The following is a 22,986-nucleotide window of genomic DNA, read 5'->3' as shown; positions in this document are numbered from 1 at the left end:
TGGCACATTCTGGGCCTTGTAAAGTGAGGGTGATTAATACTGAGCCAGAATAAGATGAGCAGACCTGTGTTAAAGGACTAGGGGCTGGCAAACACCCGGAGGCCCAGGATGTTAGTTTTCTTTCTGATGATCCTACTTTTTCTCCCCAATTGTTGAAGGAAGAAAGTCCTGGCTTGAAAGGAGGGTAAGTGGTGTCTCTCTGGATCTCATCATTTGGCAATGACCTGTGACCCTGGTCTTCATGTCTCCAGCCTCTATTCTATAAATACTTACTCTAATTTCTCAGACTTAACTCCACTGGTCAAAGGGCTCCTCCACCAACAAATCTTCCAGGCAGATAGCAGCAAGGCCTCCCCAGAAGTGCCCTTGGCCACCCTAGTCTGATCAGCTTGCATCACAGGCAAGAAGCCCCAGTGTGCACATGCAAGCTGGACCTGTGAAGGTGGGAGAGTTCCCCACAAAGCAGGCCTCTGGTGAGATATCAGAGGCCACCCACCCAGAGTCCCAGGCTTGTTCAGCAAGAGATTGCAATGGCCTTTTAGTTTGTCCTCCTAGATACAATTCCATCCACTCTAAATACCTGTACAACTTCATCTTATTGTTGTCTAGCTATTGCCTAAAATGCAAATCTGTTACTCTCCTGCTCGGGAATCTTCAGTGACTCCCTATTGCCCTTGGAGCCAAATCCCTGACATATAGGCCCTGCTGACCTCTCTAGATTCATCTCTTCCACACAATATGCCCCAGAAGGCAAATCGCTTGCCTTCCCCTTAACACCCACACTGCTCCACACCTCTATGCCCTTACATACATTTCTTGTGCCTACAATGCCAGAGCCTGATGTTGCCCAAACTTCCTGGTTATAAGAATTACCTGAAAAGCTTGTAAAAATAAGTATCAATTCCTAGGCTCACCTGCTGAACCTGGATGCCCAGGTGAGAGACACAGTGAATCTGTATTTTTAACTACTGCCTGAAGTGATTCCACTGCTCGGGAAAGCTGGAAAAACACTCTTCTAACTGCCTCATCCACAAATGGACTAATGCTCACCCATCCTTCTAGATTTCTCTCAGTGGTTACCACCTCTGGGAACACGACCAAACATTCCTCTTTCCCATACTAATATGGGAATATTAATAGGCCAATAGTTTGCATTTACTGAGATCTTGGTGTGGTCCAACAGGGTCCTAAGTACTCGATATGCAATGACTCCTTTAATCCCTGGAATGGGGTGCTGTTGCAATCTCTATCATAGCTAAAGAAACCGTTGGGCATATTCCTTAGCTGTAGGGAAAGCTCTTAGGAAGCACAGAGAGGTTGAGCAGGTTGCCCAGAATCACACAGGTAAGAAGTAGGAGTGTGCCTTCAGAGCCCTCACTGTTACCTAACGTGGCCAGGTCACACCTGCAACAGCATGGTCATCTTGTGAGCTGAGGGTGGCTTACTTGCCTCCTTCCTCTGCTACATCCTCAACTCCAGAAGGCAGGCACTGTACAGCCCCAGGGACCAGCAAAGTCGTATGTGTGTGGAAAGAGCCTAGCAAATACGTGTGGCAGGGAAGAAGGAGCACGGGTGACAGGAGGGGCGGGTGGGTGCTGGAAGATGCCCTGGGTCTTTGGGGATGAGGAAGAGGTGAGGGGAGGCAAAGGTTGGACAAAATGAAATACAAGCAACAGCGTCTCATCTTGCCCCAAAGGACCATGATGCTTTTCTCCCTGGCAGGTGCAACCTGGCCCCCGTGCAGGAATATGCCCGGGATGTGGGGCTCAAGACAGACCTGGTGACCATGAACCCCTCCGTCATCCAACGGGCCTTTGAGGACTTGGTCAACGCCACTTGGCGGGAGAAGTTGCTGCAGCGACTGCACAGTCTCAATGGCAGCATCCTGTGGATTCCCGCCTTCATGGCCAGGGGCGGCAAGGAGCGCGTTGAGTGGGTCAACGAGCTCATCCTGAAGCACCGCGTCAACGTGCGAACCGCATACCCCTCTCTGCGCCTGCTGCACGCCGTCCGCGGGTGAGCGGCCTCTCCCTGGGGGTGGGGGCCGTCACCGAGTATGACAGGTGCTTGGTGGGCAATACTCCTTTCCCAGAGGCATTTCCACCCCACCTTACCCCCCCTCACTGGTTGTATGACCTCAGCACGTCCCCGGCCTTTCTGAGCCTTCCCACCTGGAGGAAGGAGGGGCGCTGGCAGGTGGGTTCCATCTAGCGTGCCAGTTTTGACCAATCAGTAGTGCCAGCCTGGAGAGCTGTGTTGAGAACAGTCCTCCCCTTGCTGCTGCGTGAGTGATAAACCATGAAGGGCGAGGATGGAAGGAGGAACATGTGTTGGAAGCTCTTGCAATAGTTTGGGTTGGGGCTGACTGTGGTTTGACTGGGACACTGGTGGCAGAGAGGCAACAATTGGCTCAGATTTGCTGAATGCTTTGGAGGAGAGGCAGCAGGATTTTCTGGTGGGTTCTGCTTAAAGACCTCCAGGGTGTGAGAAAGAGAAACATCCAGGATGGCAGTTAGGATTAGAGCTTGAGCAGGTGGATGGACAGTGGCACCATTTTCTGTGAGTGGAGAGCTGGGGAGAACCCCATGCATGCCTGGGGGTATTGAGGAAGAAGGATTTGGGGCATATTAAGCTTGAGATGCCTGTTACAAACATGCCCCTGCACACTCCTGACCTTGCAGCTTGGGTCAGGCCCTACAACCAGATGCCCATCCAGTCACATGGCGGGAGTTCACTGTCCTGCTCTGGGCATAAGCGAGCCCCTTGTACAGACCCCCTGTGAAATTGAAATGCTCTTTACTGGGGCCTGAGCATAACTCAGTGTGACCCTGGGAAACTCTGTAGCCAATCAAAGGACTCTTGCTGTCCTCACCAAGGTGACCCCTGAGGCACCCAAGCCTGTGACCAGCTCTGGTCTCTTTAGGGTGGGTGTCAACACAGAAACCCATTGCCCCCCAAAAAGGCCTAAAGAGACACTCAGTAAGAGGCAGCTATGCTCGTGGCTCATGGAGCAGAGTGACTCCTGATGGACACAGGGCTCACTGGGGCCACATCCCTTATCCTGGAGGTTCACCTGTCAGGCCTTCCTTCAGCATCCACTTCACCCCTGTCACAGCGTGGGTCTTGCCCCCAGAAACCCCCATCTCTTGGATTTAGGTTCCAGGCCTTAAATGTTGCCTCTTCCTGGAAGGAAGAAATTCTTTGCATGGTTTGGAGGTCAGACAGGATAAGAAAAGAAGAAGGACTGCCCCTTGGTAAAGAGAAACAGTCCCTTAGACAGGGAAAGGGCCACTACCTGGAAGAGACGTACACAGCCAGAGCTATTTCCAGCTATAATTGACTCACTTTCATCTGTCAAAATAGCATTAAGCACCAGTAATAGGCCCTTTAAACAAACAGGCTGTTAATCCTGGGATGGCAACATTTTCTCTTGCAGCAACTCCCGGGAGGAAATCCTGCAGGAGAGAGAACAGGGCAGCCTTCTGCTTTTAGCAAGGAAAAGAGGTGGGGGGTGGGGGGTGGGGGGGCGGAGAGGGCTTCAGGGGCCTTGGAATGGATTTCTGCCAATGAGCCTCTCCCTCTGTGGGGTCTGGGGTCCAGGAGGGCATTACAGGAAAGGTGGGCAGCATCTGTAGTGAGAGGGAGGGCTTGCCTTGGACTTGGTGGGAATTTACCTGGGGTTTGCTTCAAGAGGAGGAGTGGGCTGGTGGGGGCAGGGGGCACGTGGAAAAAAGCCCCAGGAGAAAAGACCAAGGGATCACAGAAAAGATGGCTGAGTAGGAACCTGGCCCAGAGGCAGACCCGTCTAGCATGAAAATTGTGGGCTTTGGAGTTAGGGAGCCCTGGCTTCAAATCCCGGCTCTGCTACTCATGCAGTCGAAGAGGCCCATTGTCTGCCTGAGCCCTGTTTTTTCTGTCCCTTCACTGGGGAACACTTCCTACATCTGAGTGTGTGTCCTGTGCTGATGAAGGAGACACACAGTCAGTCAACCATAGCTCCTGCCACCATGCCAGCTGCCACCAACCACCCACCAAGGGATTAGACTTGACCTATAGACTTAAGAGGTAGAAGTTAGGGGGCGCCTGGGTGGCTCAGTTGGTTAAGCATTCAACTTTGGCTCAGGTCATGATCTCACAGTTCCTGAGTTTGAGCCCTGCATTGGGCTCTGTGATGTCAGTGCAGAGCTGCTTCAGATCCTCTGTCCCCCTCTGTCTCTGCCCCTCCCTGCTCATTCTCTCTCTCTCTCTCTCTCTCAAATAAGCAAACTTAAAAAAAAAAAAAAAAAGACCATATTTAAAAGGAAGAAGTAGAAGTAGGACCAGAAGGTGAAACCACAGGAAGGAGCCATATTAGGCTCAATTTTGATAAAGGATCCTGTAGTACAGTGATGGATGAAGTCAGAGTCACCTGTCGGGAGTTCTTCACCTCAAAGTTCCAGTATAAACTAGTTCACAGGATAATCTTGTTCCTTATTTAAAAATCTATAATTAAATTCTGTTTATGAGGTGGGAGGGGATAAACATTTTCATTGTGATAAAATATATACAACATAATATTTACTACTTTAACCAGTTTTAACCAGGCAGCTCAGTAGCATTAAGTATATGGACACTGTTGGGAAACAGATCTCCAGAAATTTTTCATCTTGCAAATCTGAAACTCTGTACCTATGAAACAAGAAAAAGTCCCCTTTTCTCCAATCCCTCCAGCCCCTGGTACCACTTTCTACTTCACTTGCCATGAATTTGGCTACTTTATATACTTCCTACAAGTAGATTCGCACAGCAGTTGCCTTGCTGTGACTGACTCATTTTCACTTAACATAATGTCCTCAAGGTTCATCCATACTGTAGCATATGTCAGAATGTGCTTCCTTTTGAAGACTGAGTAATATTCTGTTTGTCCATTCACCCATCAAAGGACATTTAATTTTCTTTCACCTCTTGACAATTGTGAGTAGTGCTATTATGAACATAGGTGTGCTCTCTCTTCAAGACCCTGCTTTCTTTTTTTTTTTTTATGTTTGTTTATTCTTGAAAGAGAGAGAGAGCAGGGGAGGGGCAGAGAGTGAGGGAGGCAGAGAATCTGAAGCAGGCTCTATGCTGTCAGCACACAACCCAGCTCAGAACTTGACCCCACAAACTGGGAGATTGTGACCTGAGCCAAAGTCAGTTGCTGAACCAACTGAGCCACTCAGGCACCCCAAGACCCTGCTTTTGATTCTTTCAGCTACATACCCAAGTAGAATTGCTGGATCATATGGTAGTTCTGTTTTTAATTTTTTAAAGAACCTCCACACTGTTCTCCATAGTAGCTGCACCATTTTACAATCCACCAGCAGTGCCCAAGGGTCTTGGTTTCTCCACATTTTCACTGACATTTGTCATTGAATTTTCCCACATCCCTGATAACACTTGTTATGTTTGTTTGTTTTTTTATATAGTAGCCCATGTTAGCCGCTTTTAAGTGTACAATTATAAGAAAGTGGCTATTAGAGGAAAATGTAGGGGAAAATCCTTATGACCTTAGGTTAAGCCACGGCTTCTTAAGAATGACACCAAAAACACAGGCAACAAAAAAAAAAACAGATAAAAGGGACTTCATCAAAATTAAAACTTCTTCTGCACCAAAAAGCCAATATATTAAAAGAGTGAAAAAAAAAATCCACCCACAGAATGGGAGAAAATATTTGGGAGAAAATCACATAAATGGGAAAATAAATGGGAGAAAATCACATATCTGATAAGAGATTAGTATCCGGAGTACACATGGAACTCCTACAATTCAGCAACATAAATAAATCAAACAGCCCAATTTAAAAATGATTTGGATAGACATTTCTACAGAGCAGATGTCCAGATGGCCAAAAAGCACATGAAAAGATGCTCAACATCACTAGTCATTGGGAAAACACGAAACCACAGTGAGGTACCACTCTACACCCACTAGGATGATGGCTATCAAAAAAGTGGGAAATAGCAAGTGTCAGGATGTGAAGAAATCGGAATCCTTGTGCCCTGCTGGTGGGAATGTCAAGTGGGAATGAACTTTGAGTCATCCTAGCGTCTTCGTTCTTCAAATGAGGAAGTCAATGCCTAGATGGGTTGGGTGATTTGTGGGAGACCACCCAGCCAGTGAGAGGCACAGCCAGGCACTCAAGCACATCACCCCACTCTAGCCAGTGCATGAGATGCAGCAAATTTACACCCAGCCCGGTCTGGATCGGGGGTCCAGTGAGCTCAGTGGGCCGGGCACTGCCGCACTGGGGAAGCGGTGTTAGGAGACCACAGTGGGCAGCAGCATATATGAGCGCAGTGCACAGGGCAGTTCTGAGTATGGGGCAGCTTTCCCACCAGGCACAATGCACCAAAAGGTGAGAATACCTCAGGGTCCCACCAAACACCCGCTGGCACCTGAGGCTTGACACAGTCTTGTGGAACCCTCTGTTGAGGCTCTCAGTGTCGTTTGCCCCTTGACCTCACCTTGGTCTTTGCCCTCCCTCATTCATTTGGCTGTTAGGTGGCTTGCAATGCCCAGATATGTCCACATGCAAGTCACTGTGCTCCCAGGGCTGGTTTAGTGTCCGCAGTCCATCCATTCATGGGGAAAAAATTGTGGGATGCTCTAGTAACCGCCAATAGGCTTATTGTGAGGACCACATGAAATCATGTATATAAATCACTTCTAGAGCCAATGCTGCTTGTGTTAAGTCCATCCGGCACTAACACCTGGCACATGGTAGAGCCATGTCAAGAGACCAAATGACCATGGTTTCAGTTTCCCTGGTTCAACAATCTCCTAGTACACATTTGTGATTATTAACCTACTTCTGGTCACTAATTGTTTCAGGTGTAAGTGCCTTGAGGCCAGGGTGATGCCACTTCCTGCTGCACAGTGCTGATACTCAGAGAGCATCTGGCGACTGGTCAACAGGTCCCCAGTGACCTCAGATTTAAGAAGGACATGTAGGAAAAGAGACAAGGGCCACAAGTAACCATCCCTAACACTTCTGTGCCAGACACCGTGCTAAGCATTGTGTCACGTAATGAGAGAGCTACTACAAATATCCCATTTTAAAGATAAGAAAATTGAGCCTCGGGTGGTAAGCAACTTGTATAAGGTCCCATGGCTGGCAAGAGACAGATTCAGGACTCCTCCCTTGCTCCGGATCACCACCACCCCCCCCCCCGCCCGCCCCCGATCCATTTGCCCCGTTACAATAACCAGGGAATAATGACAGAGGCCCTAGAAGAATAATGTCAGGAAGGCCAAAGCCTGAGTTTGAGCTTAAGAAAATAATAAGAACAACAGAAAGGGCATCTTATGTTTCAAGTAAGGAAAACCAAAAAGATAAGGGCAGGTGGTGCAGAGGCTACAAAAGACAGAGGGAAACTGGACTCTTGATTTCTCTTCTACATCTGTCTTCTCAGCAAAGAAGAGCTGTGGATAGTGTAACAAAGCCTTTGGTATCATTACTTACAATGCCACCCAACTGCTTGAAACCAGTGGTTCTCAACATGGTCCCCAGACCAGCAATATCAGCATCACCTGGGTACCTATTAGAAATGCAAATTCTCGGGCCCAACCGGGCTTACTGAATCAGAAACTGTAGGACTGGGGCCAAGAAATCTGCATTTTAACAAACCCAGTAGGTGATTCCGATGCATGGCGTAAGTTTGAGAACCTCTACTCTCAACAAAACCGAGACCAATTAACATCCCGGGAGAAATCGTACACTAAGACCACTGAGAAGCTGGCAGTGATCTTCTCCAAATCATACAAAAATTGGAAAAGGACAGTCTGGAACAGCCCAGCCTTGCCCCAATTTTCTAAACATGGGTGAAATGTGGACTCCACTGGGCTTGTTGTCAACCCTAAGCCAGAATTTTAAAAAGGTCAGCAGTGCAATCAATGGCTCATGAACACCTGAAGAAGTAAACACCGAGAGCAGTTGTGCTCACTGGACAACGCCAGGGCACACTGTCCTGCTCTGCTTTTCCAAGGAGGATGGCAGACAGGTAGAGCCAGGATCAATACTTTGACAAAGTATTTCTTGAGCAGCATGGAGAAAGAACTGCGATCTGATGGATGGTTCAAGGAGTAAAAGGGAGCAAATGTTAACTCTCTTCTCAGAGAAGCCTTGTAAGATAGACGCTATTTTCATCCCCATTTTCCTCACAAGGAAACAGGCTCAGAAATGCTAAGTGGATCGCCCCAGGTCACTCAGATGAAGAGCGGCGGGACTAGAACCCATGTGTATAGGCTTCAGTTGTCTCTACTCTTCCACTGCCATCCCTCCTCTCATGTCCTTGACAGATAGGCTGACCACTGTCTGTTGACCACTGACACCCAAAAGACACTAATTAATTAAAGGTTGATTTCATGGGGATCTCTAAGAACATTCCACCAGCCTCCCATCCTGCCAACTATCCCCATTTTTACCAATGGCTTAGATGAAGGCATCAGTTGTCTCCTTAGCCAATGCACAGAAGACATGACTTTTGGGACATTCCTAATATTTGGGGCTCAGAGTTGAATCCACACTTCTTTTGGTGGGCTGAAACAATTAGTCAGTCTAAGAGGGAGGAATTTAATATGGATAAATGCGAGATTCTGTACTCAAGTTCTAAACAACCGTATAATCTAAAATCTTAGATCTTATACAAAATGTATAACATTTCGAGAGTCTGGGAGATCAGCAATGACCTTGGTCAAATCCCACTTGGAGATGTTTTAGGTCCCAGGCCCAGGCATGAGAAGGACCACAGTGGCAGAGAAGTTCAAAAGTTGAAAGCTTTAGACAGAGAAGTCTCCAAAGAGCATGAGAACAATCTTTCTCTGATTAACAAGTATTTATAGGCTCCCAGAAGGCTCCAGGCCTGTCCTGGGAGAACACAAAAGTCAATGAAGCAAGGATTTTGCCCTTGAGGGGCTCAAGGATTTGGCCTGTGAGGCTCCAGGTGTAGAACTAGGGTTGAGAAGGGATATACAGGGAGTCAGGTTTCATCTGGACACTGGGAAGAACATTCCAACAAATAAAGGTCATCTGAAATGAGCTTGGTTGCCTCTTGTTCAGGCAGCAGTGAATGCCTCTTGGTGGGCCATGACTTGGGAAACCTGCATCAGGCAGAGTTAGTGTATTAGTTTGTAAGAACTGCTATAACAAAGGACCACAGGCCGAGTGACCTAAATTGACAACAGGAAATTATTGTCTCACAGATATGGAAACTGGAAGTCCTTCCAAGAGCTCTGAGGGAAGAATCTGTCCCAGGCCTCTCTCTCGTGGAGGACCAGCTCCATTGTTCTCCCTGTGTGCCTGTGTGTCTCCAAATCCCCCCTGCGTATTATGACATCCATTGCATTGGAATAAGGGCCACCCTAATTACCTCATTTTAACTTCATTACCTCTGTAAAGACCCTTATCTCCAGATGAGGTCACATTCTGAGGTTGACTTCCACAGATGAGTTTTGAGGGAACATCATTCAGCCCACAACAGTTGAGCTAGATGGTCACCTTTTCCACTCAGAGAGTCTTTGATTCATTGCACCTGTGCCAGGAGACTCTCTAACCACTGACTACTCTGCAGATGCTTGCCCATCTGGGGTAGTTCTTGGGCAGGGGCTTTGCAGGGAGGGGGCAGCCTGGTGCTAAGAAAGCCTGCCCTTGACTCTTCGTACTGGCCCTGCCCCTGACTGAACAGCTCTTCCAGAGGGCTTCTGGCTCTGCCACACTGCAGGGTGGCACAGTGCCCTGGCTGGCTGCTGGCAAGGGAGATGATCAACCCAGCGGAAGGACACCCAGGCAGCTGAACGTGGCTGCAGGATGGGGAACACTCTGGTCCGCAGCTGGTAGTGAATGGCTCAGATTCAATGACAACAATTCGGAAGGCTGTGACCCACTGAGAGGGTGGCCCTCGGGCAGGAAAGCAGCCTGCTGCCTGGCCCGTTTAGCTGCCCAACCGTGGGCCTGGTGCAGAGGAAGCCTGTGAATTGATGCTTAATTGGGCACCAAAAGTGCTGAACGTAGGCCGTAGGATGGCAGTGATCCAGCGGGCATCCCAGCCAGGGCTGGAGCAGATCTTCAGAGCGGGCACTGCTGCCTGGCAGCCTGGAGAAGCCTGAGGTTGGATGGGTGAGAGAGCAAGCCTGGTGCAGAGAATAAGAGGCAAGACCAGCGCAGTTGGGAGGTGGCCCCTCCCACACATGCCCGTCTCAGTCCCAAGAACGTGTCCCTAGGGCCAGTCCGGGAGCCGGGTTCCCTTCTCCTCCAGGGACGTGGAGTGTATATTCCATGATGGCGTGACATGGAGGAAAGGAGAGAGGTCTGCGGTATTAAGTCATTTTTCATAGACTGTCTCTCTATTTTTTAAATAGCAAATGCACATAGTAAAAAGAAAAATCCAAACAGTCTAAAAGGATTTAAAGTGAAAAGCAAGCAAGCCTTCCTCCACAGAGGCAGCCTGTTAAACTGGTTTTCTGTGTATACTCCTCCAGAAATAGCCACTTTTAAACATAAGGGAGCGTGTTTTAAGCACCATACCTTGATATATTCTGGAAATCATTCCACATCAGTACACAGCACCTAGCTCTCCTTTACAGTGTCTGGGCAATCATTTCTGTGAGCAGAAGCCATTGGTGGTCGTGGGTTTTTCCAATCTTGTCCCAGTATAACCACTGCTACAGTGATCATCTTATACTGACACGTGCACACATACATGCATGTATAGGCTTGCTCGTTAGATGTGCCATCGCTAAAAAGAGATGAACGTGGGTATTGTTAGTTTGTATAGAGGTTACCAAATTGCCCTCACTAGAGGTAGGTACCAATTTACACTCCCACCTACGATTATTGAAAATTCCTGTTTTTCCATAACCTTGCCAACGTGGTATATTATCAACATTTGTTATGTTTCCAATCCAGCGGAAAATGGCATCTGACTGTTGTGTGAAATTGGATTCCTTTAGTTATGAATGAGGTTAATTATTTTTTTTTTTTCCTGTCTGGAGTGGTGTCAATTTAACCTCCAGGATCCAGCCACAAGTTTTCAGCCCCCAAGAGGTAGTCTTTCTGTCCCTGCTGGGCCAAAGGGTGATCCCTGTGCATGAGCGACAGTCTCTTGACTCCCCAAGGGGCCCTCCCTGTAGCAGGAGGAAGCCCTGAAGGGATCAGCATCGTGATTTCTCCTCATGTTTTTTGGCATCATACCGTTAGCCTGCCTCTCTCATGTGCAGACCTGGTGGCTGCCTAGAAGGGTCTATGGTAAGGCCAGCCTCCTTCACTTCTCTGACCAGTGCCCCCACAGGGAATCACTGGCCTCTGCTTGCTCGTTTCCACTCATTGCTTCATTGAATAAAGATTTGTGATTCACCCACTTTGTGCATGAGCTATGCTAGGATCTGGGGTCATAAAGAAGCAGGAAGTCAGTCCACTTGCTCACAGAATTTTTAATTGTAGGGGAGGAGAAAGACAAGTAAATGAATAATTATAGCATAGGGTGATAAGCGCTCTGCTAGGGAAAGAACAGCACACAGGCACAGACCCATCTGGGGAGGTCCGGGAAGTGACATCGAAGCTGAGACCATACGAAGGAATTGCCAGCCAGGAGAACTGGGAGGTGGTGATGTCCTGCTAGAAACCAAGAAGTACCTCGTAGCCATGTGGCTGTGTATGCCAGGCGGTAGGAGGGATTTCAGGCCCAGCTCACGAGGGCTTCACAAGCCTGGCTGAGGCCACTGGACATTCTCCCGGGAACTCCGAGAGTCACTGGGGAGTTTTTGGTGGCATGGTCATACTTGAGGTTAACCTTGCTGACTCGACTGAAGAGCATTGGCTTGGGTAAGCACGGAGGCCTGAGGACCAGGAATGGGCCTCAACCATCCACAGGACTTAGCTCTGCACTGCCCCCCTTCCAGATTTTGAGACAAAATCCCCAGCTCTCCATCGTCACAAAGCTGGGCAGCCTCATCCTGAGATGTTCCCCAGGATACCAGAGCCCTACGCAGAGGGCTGTGGTCAGAAAAAACAGCTGTGGGCCCTCAGATCAGGGCCCAAGCTGTTGATGTGCATAATGGGAGACCAGGAGTCTGAGGGTCTTGTCCCCTATTTTGCTGCTGACCTTGCACAAAGTGACACCAAGTGTCCCATGGTAACTACCTGTAAGGCATTCCTGCTCCTTAAGGACAACATGAGCTATGTCCCACAAAGTGCTTTTAGTGTCTTAGAGAAAGCCCTTTTGGCGTCTTTTTCCAACAGCGGCAACCATTGCGTTTGCCACATCCCGAGCCCAGGGAGCCAGGAAGAAGGACAAATGTGCTTTGGAGATGATTTTGGCAATCCTCATCTATTGCTGTCCATGCTCATAAAATACGGCGCTTAATCGTCTTGGCAATTGGGGTAACCAATTTGAAAAATAATTACTGCCTTCTTTGAGATTACTTTGCCTTCTAATTAAAATCTCAAGACTGGGATATTAAAGGTGCATTGTCAATACAACATCCTGGATGCACCCAGCTAACCTCATTTGGGAAGGCAAAATTAATTAGTTTGTGTTTTAACACCCAGCTGTTATCCTAAGGAAGGAAATAGTGTACAAGTCGGCCACACACACAGTCTCTAAATTGGCCAGAGCGGCTGAGGAGATAGAAAGGAAATCAAGGGTGATTTGTTCCCACATGACTCAGCCAGCTTCTATTACAAGCTGCTCATTAAACGGCACCCCCGTGTCCCTGTCAGACATCGCTCAGGAGTGTTCTTGTTTACCCATGGCTGCAGGATGGGAATTAAGTGGGTCCCTCTGTGCCCCTGAGCTCTCGATTCAATCTGGAGCCTCCTTTGCTGTTAACACCTTCCCCAGTGATTGACTCTCGGTGGAAAGGCTGGCAGCAGATCCGAGAGGGCAGGCATCTCCGGCCCCGGCCCCGCCAGCCACAGGTACAAGGCCGTGTGCGCTGCGGGGCTTCCCCCTTTCTGCTTTTTGACTTCTTTGTATTTTCCAGTTCCATTTGAGTCAAACGTTTGCTGAGCACAATGGAAGCCAGGATAATAGTGGTTCTAGGCTGTGCTACAGTAACAACCCCCAGACCCTTCATGGTTTAGCACAACTGAAGCTCATTGCTCATTCGTGCAAGGTGTGGTGCAGGTCGGCTCCCAGCCTCTTCCAGCCAGTGATTCAGGGATCTAGGATTCTTCCTTCTTAGGCTGACACCGTCTTTATGAGAGGCTTTGAGGTTCTCCAAGGCAGAAGAGAAGAAGGGAGGGCCAGCTCTTAAGAAACATTGGCCCTGGGGCGCCTGGGTGGCTTAGTCGGTTGAGTGTCTGACATCAGCTCAGGTCATGATCTCGCAGTTTGTGAGTTCGAGCCCCGCATCAGGCTCTGTGCTGACAGCTCAGAGCCTGAAGCCTGCTTCAGATTCTGTGTCTCCCTCTCTGTCTGTCCCTCCACTGCTCGCACTCTGTTTCTCTCTCTCTCAAAAATAAATAAATATTTTTTAAAAATTTAAAAAAAAAGAAACATTGGCCCCCAAGGGACACATTTCTTGTCACAGCCTATTGGCAAAAGCTGGTCACATGACTCCTGTCCAATTGCAAGGGATACTGGGAGATGTAGGAGGGCACATGGAGTGTTTGTTGAGTGCTGCTGTCCTCACCACAGTGCCCTGGCTGCCCCGTGCAATGAGCCAGGTGCCTCTGAAGCTCCTACCAGGAGTATAAGGCACGGCCCCTGCTCTCGAGGAAATTCCAGCACTGTTTAGGGGGGGAGACCAACCCATACACTAGCGAATTATCAGGCCAGATTGATAAGCACCACAGGAGAAGCAGGAGCAATGTTCATAATAGGTGGAAGCGATTACCTCAGTAGGAACTGGGAAGGAATGGAACAAAAAGAACATTTCCAGGAAGATGTGATTCATGTGGTTAGTTTGGGGGAGGGGGGCGGCGAGGGGAGGGGAAAGACTGTTCACCAAGGAGACGTGGGGATGAACGTCACATCTGCAAGGGAGGGCAGAGCATGTGTCTGTGTAACCTCAGACCTCCTCCTGATCAAACTCTTCCCTGCCCGTCTCTGAGCACAGCACTGATGTCCTGAAAAGAAATTCATATCCAAAAGCCTTCTCAGGCAAAAGGTCTTACAATCAGAAAATAAACAAACCACAAATCCCTTAATCTGGCATGTGGCCAGTGTTAGGGCTTCAATTTGCTCAGGGAGCAAATGGAGCTATGCTCTCGTGCAGGGACACTGCAGTGGCTCACACGCCCCTGGGTAGGGTCAACAGCCTCTGTGGCCAGCTCTGTCCTGGCCTCGACCCTCTCAGAATCACCCTAGGGTGGAAGAGGCCCAAAAACCAGGAGTGGCGAGGCAGCGTTTTATCTAAGCTCTATCTAACCTTTTCTCAGGCACATCTAGGACTGCTGCGTTTTCCCCTGGAACCTGAAAGAAGAGGTCAAGTTCAATCTAGGAGACCCATCGATTACCCACAGATACAGTCTGTTGACTCACCCAATAGGGCCTCACATGATGTTTTTATTTTATTTTATTTTTTTGAGAGAGAGAGAAAGAGTGTATGTGAGCAGGGGAGGGGCAGAGAGAGGAGACACAGAACCTGAACCAGGTTCCAGGCTCTGAGCAATCAGTGCTTAGACAGACATGAGGCTCGAACCCACGGACTGTGAGATCATGACCTGAACCGAAGTTGAATGCTTAACTGAACCACCCAGGAGCCCCTGTTTGTTTGGTTTTTTTAATTAGTTGCCAACATTTAAAAGCTTCGAGAAATTGCATAAAAATCCAGATCTCTGATACTCTTGGGAAAAAAAATCAGAAAATTCGGCACCACCATACTGGACAATGGTAAAACTGAGTGCCCTATTAGATGCCACAGTCCCATCACTGGCAAGCCTGAGGGTGGGCACTGGTTTTCTCTACACACATCCCAGCTCCCAGCTCACTCTGTCACATCCCCTGCCAGGCTGCCGGGCTAGATGAGTTCTCTGGGCTCAATCGTCTTTAAAACTCTACAACTATTCCTTTCAGACTCACTCATTGCCCATCTTTTCTCTAAATATACCTTCCTCTTAGCAGAACCACCTACCAGTGAGAGCAGGGCTTTGTAGCCTTGGCTGCACGTTTGAACTACTGGAGAAGGTTTTAAAATTCCCAGTGTCCAGTCTGCACCTAGAGGTTGCATTCAGGTTCAGTGCTCTTAAAGCTCCAGGCCATTCAGTGGACAGCCGAGGTCGAAACCATCGAGTTAGAACCGAAAATGCAACAGGCTAGCACAGGAGTGGGAGAGCTCCCTGTTATCAGAGGTAGTTACGCCAAGGTGAATGAGCGCTTTGTTAAAGATGTGTGGGGCGATCCAAACATCAGCTGCTACTCTGCTGGGATTCTTCTCCTCCTTGTACTCTCCCTGCTTTTGCCCCCGCTCCCCCGGGGCCCTTCCAAGCTCAGCTCAGCCCCGTTGAACATACAAGGAAGGACACCTTCTCTGGTGAGCCTCGACCTCAGCACCAAGCGCCCGCCCTGAGCCAGCTCCATGACCTCCACGTATCAGCTGGGAGTAAGCTTCTCAGCCGTGCAGGGAAGAAATGATGAAGGACGCGATGTCCACACAGGTTTTCCCCCTATTTTTTTCCCAGTTGTGTTTGTGGTTAGTGGAGCCATTGTCTTGCTCTCTGCCTGTGTCCCCTTCTTCTGATTCTGGGTTGAAAAATTCAGCCGCAGGGAAGTTGCTTGGCCCAGACAGGATGAAACAAGAGACCCAAGCACAGTGGTCTTCAAGTGACAGGCTCATGAGAGAACAGCAGTTGCCTGTACCCACCTCCCCCCGGAGCACACGGTGCTCCAGAGAATCATGTTTGCTCTGATTCTGGCCACCTGGGACCACAGCCTCCACCAGCAAACTCTAAGGGGAGATTCAAATCACCCACCCTGACAGGATGGACCAAGGGAGGTGGGGGGTGTCCTGGAAATAGGTTTCATTATAGCAAATATTCCTGATATACTGAAATTATATGGGTTATTAGGAATCTGTAAGCTTGTCTGAGCCAACGGCTAATACCTCCTCCCCCCCACAAAAAAAAGGATTTTAAGGTTAACGTTTTGGAATGTCTTGGGGTTTCCCTTTGGGGGCTGCAGAAAGAACCACTTGCAAAAGACAGGGCATACCTGAGCTTCAAGAAAACCTTCCCCCTGCTCACCCAGCTTTTAGCTAAAAACCACTGTGACTAATGAAGCAGTTTCAACTTCCAGCAACATGTAAATGTTCTGTCTGGCATACTTTTACTTCTGGCGTGAATTCAGTTGGTGTGTGTGACTACACAGTCACACGTATCACTGTGCTCAGGTGTCATCAGGAGCCGCACTGTGGCTGGGGAGTGCATGTGTCTCACAACGGCAGGTGGAGCTCATGGGGTGTGAGGTCAGAAAAATACAGTCAGCGTCTGGCGTGGACACATGGTCGTGAGGAGTCGGTGGTAAGGAATTCTGTCTTTCCACCGAAGCATATGTACTGCATGTAAAGGGATTCAGCCTAGGGTAAAGAGAAACTTTTACAAGAAAGAAAGAGGTTATGCCACACACCCCAGTGAGTTTGAAAACCAAGCAGAAGAACCACAGTGGAGGGGCGCCTGGGTGGCTCAGTCGGTTAAGTGTCCGACTTCGGCTCAGATCATGATCTCAGGTCTGTGAGTTCGAGCCCTGCATCGGGCTCTGTGCTGACAGCTCAGGGCCTGGAGCCTGCTTCGGTTTCTGTGTGTCTCTCTCTGCTCCTCCCCTGCTCATACTCTGTCTCTCTCTCAAAAATAAGATTAAAAAAATTTTTTTTAATTGTCCCCTTCCTAGAACCCTTTTGTACTATTGGTGGGAATGCAAACTGGTGCAGCCACTCTGGAAAACAGTGTGGAGGTTCCTCAAAAAATTAAAAATAAAACTGTCCTATTACCCAGCAATTGCACTACTAGGAATTTATCCAAAGGATACAAAAATGCTGATTCTAAGGGGCACATGCACCCCAATGTTTATAGCAGTGTTTTCAACAATAGCCAAATTATGGAACTATACAAATGTCCATTGACTGATGGATGGATAAAGATGTGGTGTATATATACAATGGAATACTACTCAGTGATGAAAAAGAATGAAATCTTGCCATTTGCAACAATGTGGATGGAACTGGAGGGTATTATGCTAAACGAAATAAGTCACTCAAAAAAAGACAGGTATCACATGATTTCAATCATATGTGGAATTTGAGAAACTTAACAGGTGATCATATGGGAAGGGAAGGAAAAATAAGATAAAAATGGAGAGGGAGGCAAACCACAAGAGATTCTTAAATACAGAGAACAAACTGAGGGTTGATGGGGGTGGGGAAAATAGGTGATGAGCGTTGAGGAGGACACTTGTTGGGATGAGCACTGGGTGTCATATGTAAGAGATGAATCGCTGGGATCTACTCCTGAAGCTAAGACTACACTGAATGTTAACTAACTTGAGAAGGAAGGAAGGAAGGGAGGGAGGGAGGGAGGGAGGGAGGGAAGGAAGGAAGGAAGGAAGGAAGGAAGGAAGGAAGGAAGGAAGGAAGGAAGGAAGGAAGGAAGGAAGGAAGGAAAGGAAAGGAAAGGAGGAAGAGAGGAAGAAAGAAAGAAAGAAAGAAAGAAAGAAAGAAAGAAAGAAAGAAAGAAAGAAAAAGAAAGAAAGAAAGAAAGAAGAAAATCTAACATTTCAAACCTTAAAAAAATAAAGAAATTGTTCCCTTCCTGGAAAAGTGATTCACAAGCTCACGTTTCTTTTTTTGTTTCTCCTCACTTTTTCTTTTTTTTTTCAGATACTGGCTGACCAACAAAGTCCACATCAAAAGACCCACCACCGGTCTCTTGATGTACACCCTGGCCACACGTTTCTGCAACCAGATCTACCTCTATGGCTTCTGGCCCTTTCCACTAGATCAGAACCAGAACCCCGTCAAGTACCACTATTACGACAGCCTCAAGTATGGCTACACCTCCCAGGCCAGCCCCCACACCATGCCTTTGGAGTTCAAGGCCCTCAAGAGCCTGCATGAGCAGGGGGCTTTGAAACTGACTGTTGGCCAGTGTGACGGGGCCACGTAAGCTGGGCACCTCGTGGGACTCAGTGGCTCACATTTCCTGCCAGCTACACCACAGGCAGATGGGAGTCGGGGTGGTACAAATTATACAACAAGCAGGCTAGTGGTTTTCTTTGTTCAAGTGTAAAACAGTGACCAGAATATATATATCTATACCTGCATATATATATTGACCTGAGTATTTATAACTGTGTGGTGTTCATCTAGCATTAGGCAGATAAGCCACAGGAAGAAGGTGTGGAGAACCCACCCAAACCAGATGGAGACTCAGTCCATCTTTAAGGGCAGAAGGACTTGACATGAAAAAGAAGCCAGTCCCATGACTTTGGATGACAAACTGCTTCCTGGATTGGAGAGATCTTTGGGCTCATGGATGGATGGAGAGCCACCTGTTGGCAGCTGCCCCAAGCCTCTGAGATATGTGGATCCTGGGTGAGCCAAGACCCAGAAGGGACATCTTGACCCAAGTCTAAAATGGTGCTGTTCACAGAGGAGAAGGAGATTGAGGGGTCCAGCCTGGCAGAGGAGTATAGGGACACTGGGAAGCAGAAGCCGCTTCAGAGCCGTGGGCCTTGTTCCACAAACTTGGAGTTTAACTCTCCCAGGGATGATCCCCGGTGGACCCACCTGTCCCAGCCAGGCTTCCACAGCTGTGGAGGGAAGGCTAGAGAAGAAACTATGGTCAGTGCACATTCTGGCTTTGCAAGAACCACCAAGGACCTGGACAGAGCAGGCAGATGACACTAAAGAGCCTTACGTTTTTCAAAATTTGAGACCTCCTGCTCAGGGGAGCACTCCGCCCCACAGTAAGGCAGAAGCGTGTCCAGAATGTGGTGGTTTGGTGGGTGTTCTTTAAGGCAAGTAGAGTCCACCAAGGAGCAAGGGGCCCTGGGATTCCACCCTCTGGGTTAGCCCCCTTCCTGCTCTGTTAGAATGTCACTGGAGGGACCGGACTGTCCCCTTCTGCCACCGGGGAAGCCATGGCAAAAGCTTGAAAGGGCACCATCAAGATAAATGTCACCCTTTTTAAAATATACATGATTGCCTTTCTGGGTGCCTCACAGAGCCCCAGAGCGTGAGACCTGAAAAAATGTTAAGCACCCAGCTTCATTTCTCTGTAACTGCTCTGTTTGCTTTCTGCATCATGCACTCGGGGGGCCTGTGCAGCCAGACTGCCTGTGTCAATGTCACTTCCTTATCATCTTCCTATCCTGATGGTCACATTAGCCGGCGCTGAGCTCCAACACTGAGGCTTTCAAGTCTGCAGGGAGCGGTTCCAATTCCACCTCGACCCCCACCGGCCCACCCTCCCCCACGGAGGCAATGATTTTAGAATTTCACGAAGATCCTTCTTGCCCCCTATTAAGATTAATAGTTAAGACTTTTTTTTTTTTTTTTTTTTAACCCAAAGCCAAATGCAGTATCCAAATAGTGGACACAATCTCCCTGGGGAAATCTGGGCTCCATGCCAATCACTTAGGGGCTAGAATCAGAGGTCACATATAGACAAGCATCAGCCGGCCTGATTAGTTAGATGTATTCCCTCACCTGATAAATAACAGTGTTTTCAAACATATTTGAAAGATAAGTAAAAAACCATTATCTTGAAGGTGAAGGGAGTTAAGAAAAGCAACCCAGATCTGCTCCCAAGCACATGAGACCGGACATAATTAATCAGCGGCAATTCAGAACAGGACGTTGGCTCTAAATTCATGACTGAGGGGAAGAAGAGGCTGTGGGAGGGTACTCAGAACCATCAACCCCCACACGTGGATACCCCAGCTCCAAACCGCGACTACGATTGCCACCCTGCATCTCTGTGTTTCTTCCCTTGTTGTTCTTGCCGTTGATGCTTGAAGTCTGAGATTTGGGATTTGCGTTATAAAATGAATATTTTAAAAAGCAACAGCCCTAACAGCCTCTGTGGGAACTGAGTGGTTGGACTCCCTCACAAGAAATGGAAGTAATTAGTATCATATTTTACACTTCTCCAGGGCCTTTCATCTTGAGGATCTCAAAGGCCCTGGAAGACATTTAATGTCTGAAGCTGGCAATGCCCTGGGGAACAGGTGGAATTGCCTGGGTCTCGGTGGATTAACTAAGGCTTTGGACTCCAGAACATTCCAGTGGTGAGTCCTAGGGAAGCTGGGATGCCAGGTCCTGGGGTTGGCCCTGCGCTCTGTGTACCGGCCAGAGCTCCGTGGAAGAGATGATTTTCCTTCTGTCCCATAGTGAGCATTGTCCCCCATTGTCCCATATTGTCCCATTGTCGTGGCTCCTTTAAACTGACAGTGGCGGCTGTTGAAGTAGAAGGAGCCCTGAGAACCTGTCCTCAGCTTCTCCCCAGAGAAGGGCTGGGGAGCCAGGACCATCCACACCCTTCTGTTCCCCAGCTCACAGGTCCTGCGCCACCAGAATGCTCTGGCCACTGATGGCAGAAGCTCCAGGGGTCTGGGCTCCCCCACCGGCTCCTGCTCCTCCAGCTGGGCGCACAGTCAGGAGGCAGCCTGCCCCCTCTGCCCATTCAGAGAAGTTCAGTTTGACTGAGGCGACACCGTAGCCTATGGCACAGGCCAGCTAGCCTGGGTGGCCCCGAGTCCCAGCCTCCATCCTGTCCCTACCACCTGGTCCACCACCTTGTGACGACAGTGGGCATGGCCATCCTCGGAGCAGGAGACCCTTCCAGTCACCTCCTGTTGACCGTTAGTCCCCAGTACTCTGCCATCACCCACCCTGGAGCCCCCGAGACCCCCATGCCCCTCAAGTCCCCAAATGACCACCGCCCTCCAGCAGCCACCTCCTTGGCTGATGGAGCCATCTAAAACACCATCTCTCCTCCAGATCTCCTGCTCTCTTTCCTCCCCGCTCCCCTCCTTCCTCCCATTTCTGGGAGGAAGTGACATCTGTCCTCTGACCAGTGACATTTTCCCCAGCCACTCCTCTGCCACCTCTGTCCTCACTTCCAGTAGCACACACCACCCATCCCGGCTTCTGCGGCCTCTTCCCTCCCTTCCCATCACTACCAGCCTTGGGAAGCGGTCTCTGGTGCTTGTGCACCCCCCAACCTGGCCTCCATGCTCCAGGGACCTGCAACTCAGCACCCTCCACGTGGCCACATCAAAAGACCCCTTGTCCCCAAGCTCCCCACATGGCTTGGTTCCACAGTGACCCTTCCTGGAGACCCCTGTCCCCTTGGTGCCCAGGATGCCATGCTCTCCTCCCTTCCCAATGCCTCATCATGTATTTATGTATTTATTTATTTATGTATTTATGATTTATTTATTGCCACCCTTACCTGGATCCAAAAAGGACCCGAGGAGGGTCAGACCATCATTTCCTTCTCTCCACCTTGCCCCACCACATGGACACTCTGTACATGGGCGCCTTCCATGGCATCCCCACACTACCCCTTGGTGGCGCCATAGACCTCATGCACCCAAAGGCAAGTTTATCACGTCTGCCCCCCCTTCTGCCACAATCCTCTCTCTTCATGAGAAAAGCCCCACGACCTTCTCAACCACCCAAGTCTGAAACCCAAAAGTCATCTTCGACTCTTCTCCAGGGGTCCCCTTGTCACCCCTCCCCACCAGCTCTGTCCGTGCCTCCCCGTGGCTCACACAATTGCAGCAGCATGCTCCCTTGCCCTCACTCTGGGCACGTTGGCACACCCCCGGCGTCCTGCACCTGCATGGCAATTTTTATCTCCAGCCATTCACAAAACTTTAAACATTCCCCTGACCCACAAAATAAAGTACAAGTCTTCACCCTAACACTATAGACCACCCAGTAATACCCCATTCCTTCTTTACACCTTGCACTGGTCCATCTAGAATTGTTGCTACTTCTGGAAGGGGTGCCCGGGTTTCCTGTCTCTGTGCCTTTGGTCTTGCTGTTCTTCTTCTGTTCCCTTCAAGGCCCATTCAGAAACTACATCTTCCATGAAGCCCTCCCTGATCTACCAACCACTGGGATCTCTCCCTCCGCTGGACCACCATAGCACTTTATTTGTACCTTTCTCATGGCACTTACCATACTCTGCCTTGTATTATAGTTATCGTGCACTTGTCCTATGACCGTTCTTAGATTGTAAGCTCGCCAAGGGCAGGGACTGTGTTTTACTCATCTGTGTCCATCACAGCACCAGGAGAGGTGCATAGCACACAGCAGTTGCTCAATAAATGTTTGTTGGATTAAATCCTGAATGCCTGTGGAGGGCTGTATACTTAATGAAGTCATTTTGCATCTGTAATGTCATAAGAACCTCCAAAAAAAATCATATGAACTGGGCAGATGCAGAAATCATTATTCCTATTGGATGGGTCATAAAACTGAGGCAAAAAACTGCATGAAGCCCCGTAGCTCACTGGCAGAATTTGCACTCAGGTCTTACCCCCTTATGGAATCTTCTGTTAATCCTTGTGGCTGGGTCACTGCAAACAGGAAACTGACCTTAAGCACAGTCCTGGCTGCCAGAGGTCTGGGCATTGCCTTCACAGAGTCAGAAATGAACATGAACCTCAACATGAACCCCAGATTTTGCACCCACAAAGGCAAAGCCTCCCCCCTTTTGGAGGCACCCACAAAGCCATTCAGGTTTTACCAGGTCCCTGTGGGACCTCATAAATCATTCCCGCTGTTGTTGTCACAGGGTGCGAAGCCATCCGTCCAGATGGCAAAGAGACCAACAGCTCCAAGGGGCCGCCGTTTGATAAATCTCTTCATGCCTAATTAAAGCCCCCCTTCCAGAATGAACAGAACAGGGACATTTGTTGATGCCAGTCAGATGGGACTCCAGACGTGTGTGCTGCCTCATGAATGCCCTTAATAGCATACCCAATGACACTGACAGCCTGCCCTAGCCCGCCTGTCTCTCACCA

General features: G+C 49.0%; 1 protein-coding gene across 1 annotated transcript in view; it reads left to right on the top strand.

Moving 5' to 3' along the window:
- Positions 1 to 22,311, top strand: part of ST8SIA2 (ST8 alpha-N-acetyl-neuraminide alpha-2,8-sialyltransferase 2) — a 67,771-nt gene extending 45,460 nt beyond the window's left edge. Inside the window, exons 5-6 of the mRNA XM_086711480.1 lie at positions 1,723 to 2,016; positions 17,828 to 22,311. Coding sequence (XP_086567606.1) covers positions 1,723 to 2,016; positions 17,828 to 18,113 — 580 coding nt within the window. The 3' untranslated portion in view covers positions 18,114 to 22,311. The remainder of the gene's footprint in view (positions 1 to 1,722; positions 2,017 to 17,827) is intronic.
- The last annotated feature ends 675 nt before the right edge of the window (positions 22,312 to 22,986 follow it).

The sequence above is a fragment of the Puma concolor genome, chromosome B3, assembly GCF_028749965.1.
Source record: "Puma concolor isolate L17-30 chromosome B3, mPumCon1.1.hap2, whole genome shotgun sequence".
In the NCBI taxonomy this organism is placed as follows: Eukaryota; Metazoa; Chordata; class Mammalia; order Carnivora; family Felidae; genus Puma; species Puma concolor.
This window is presented reverse-complemented; position numbering and strand designations above follow the sequence as displayed.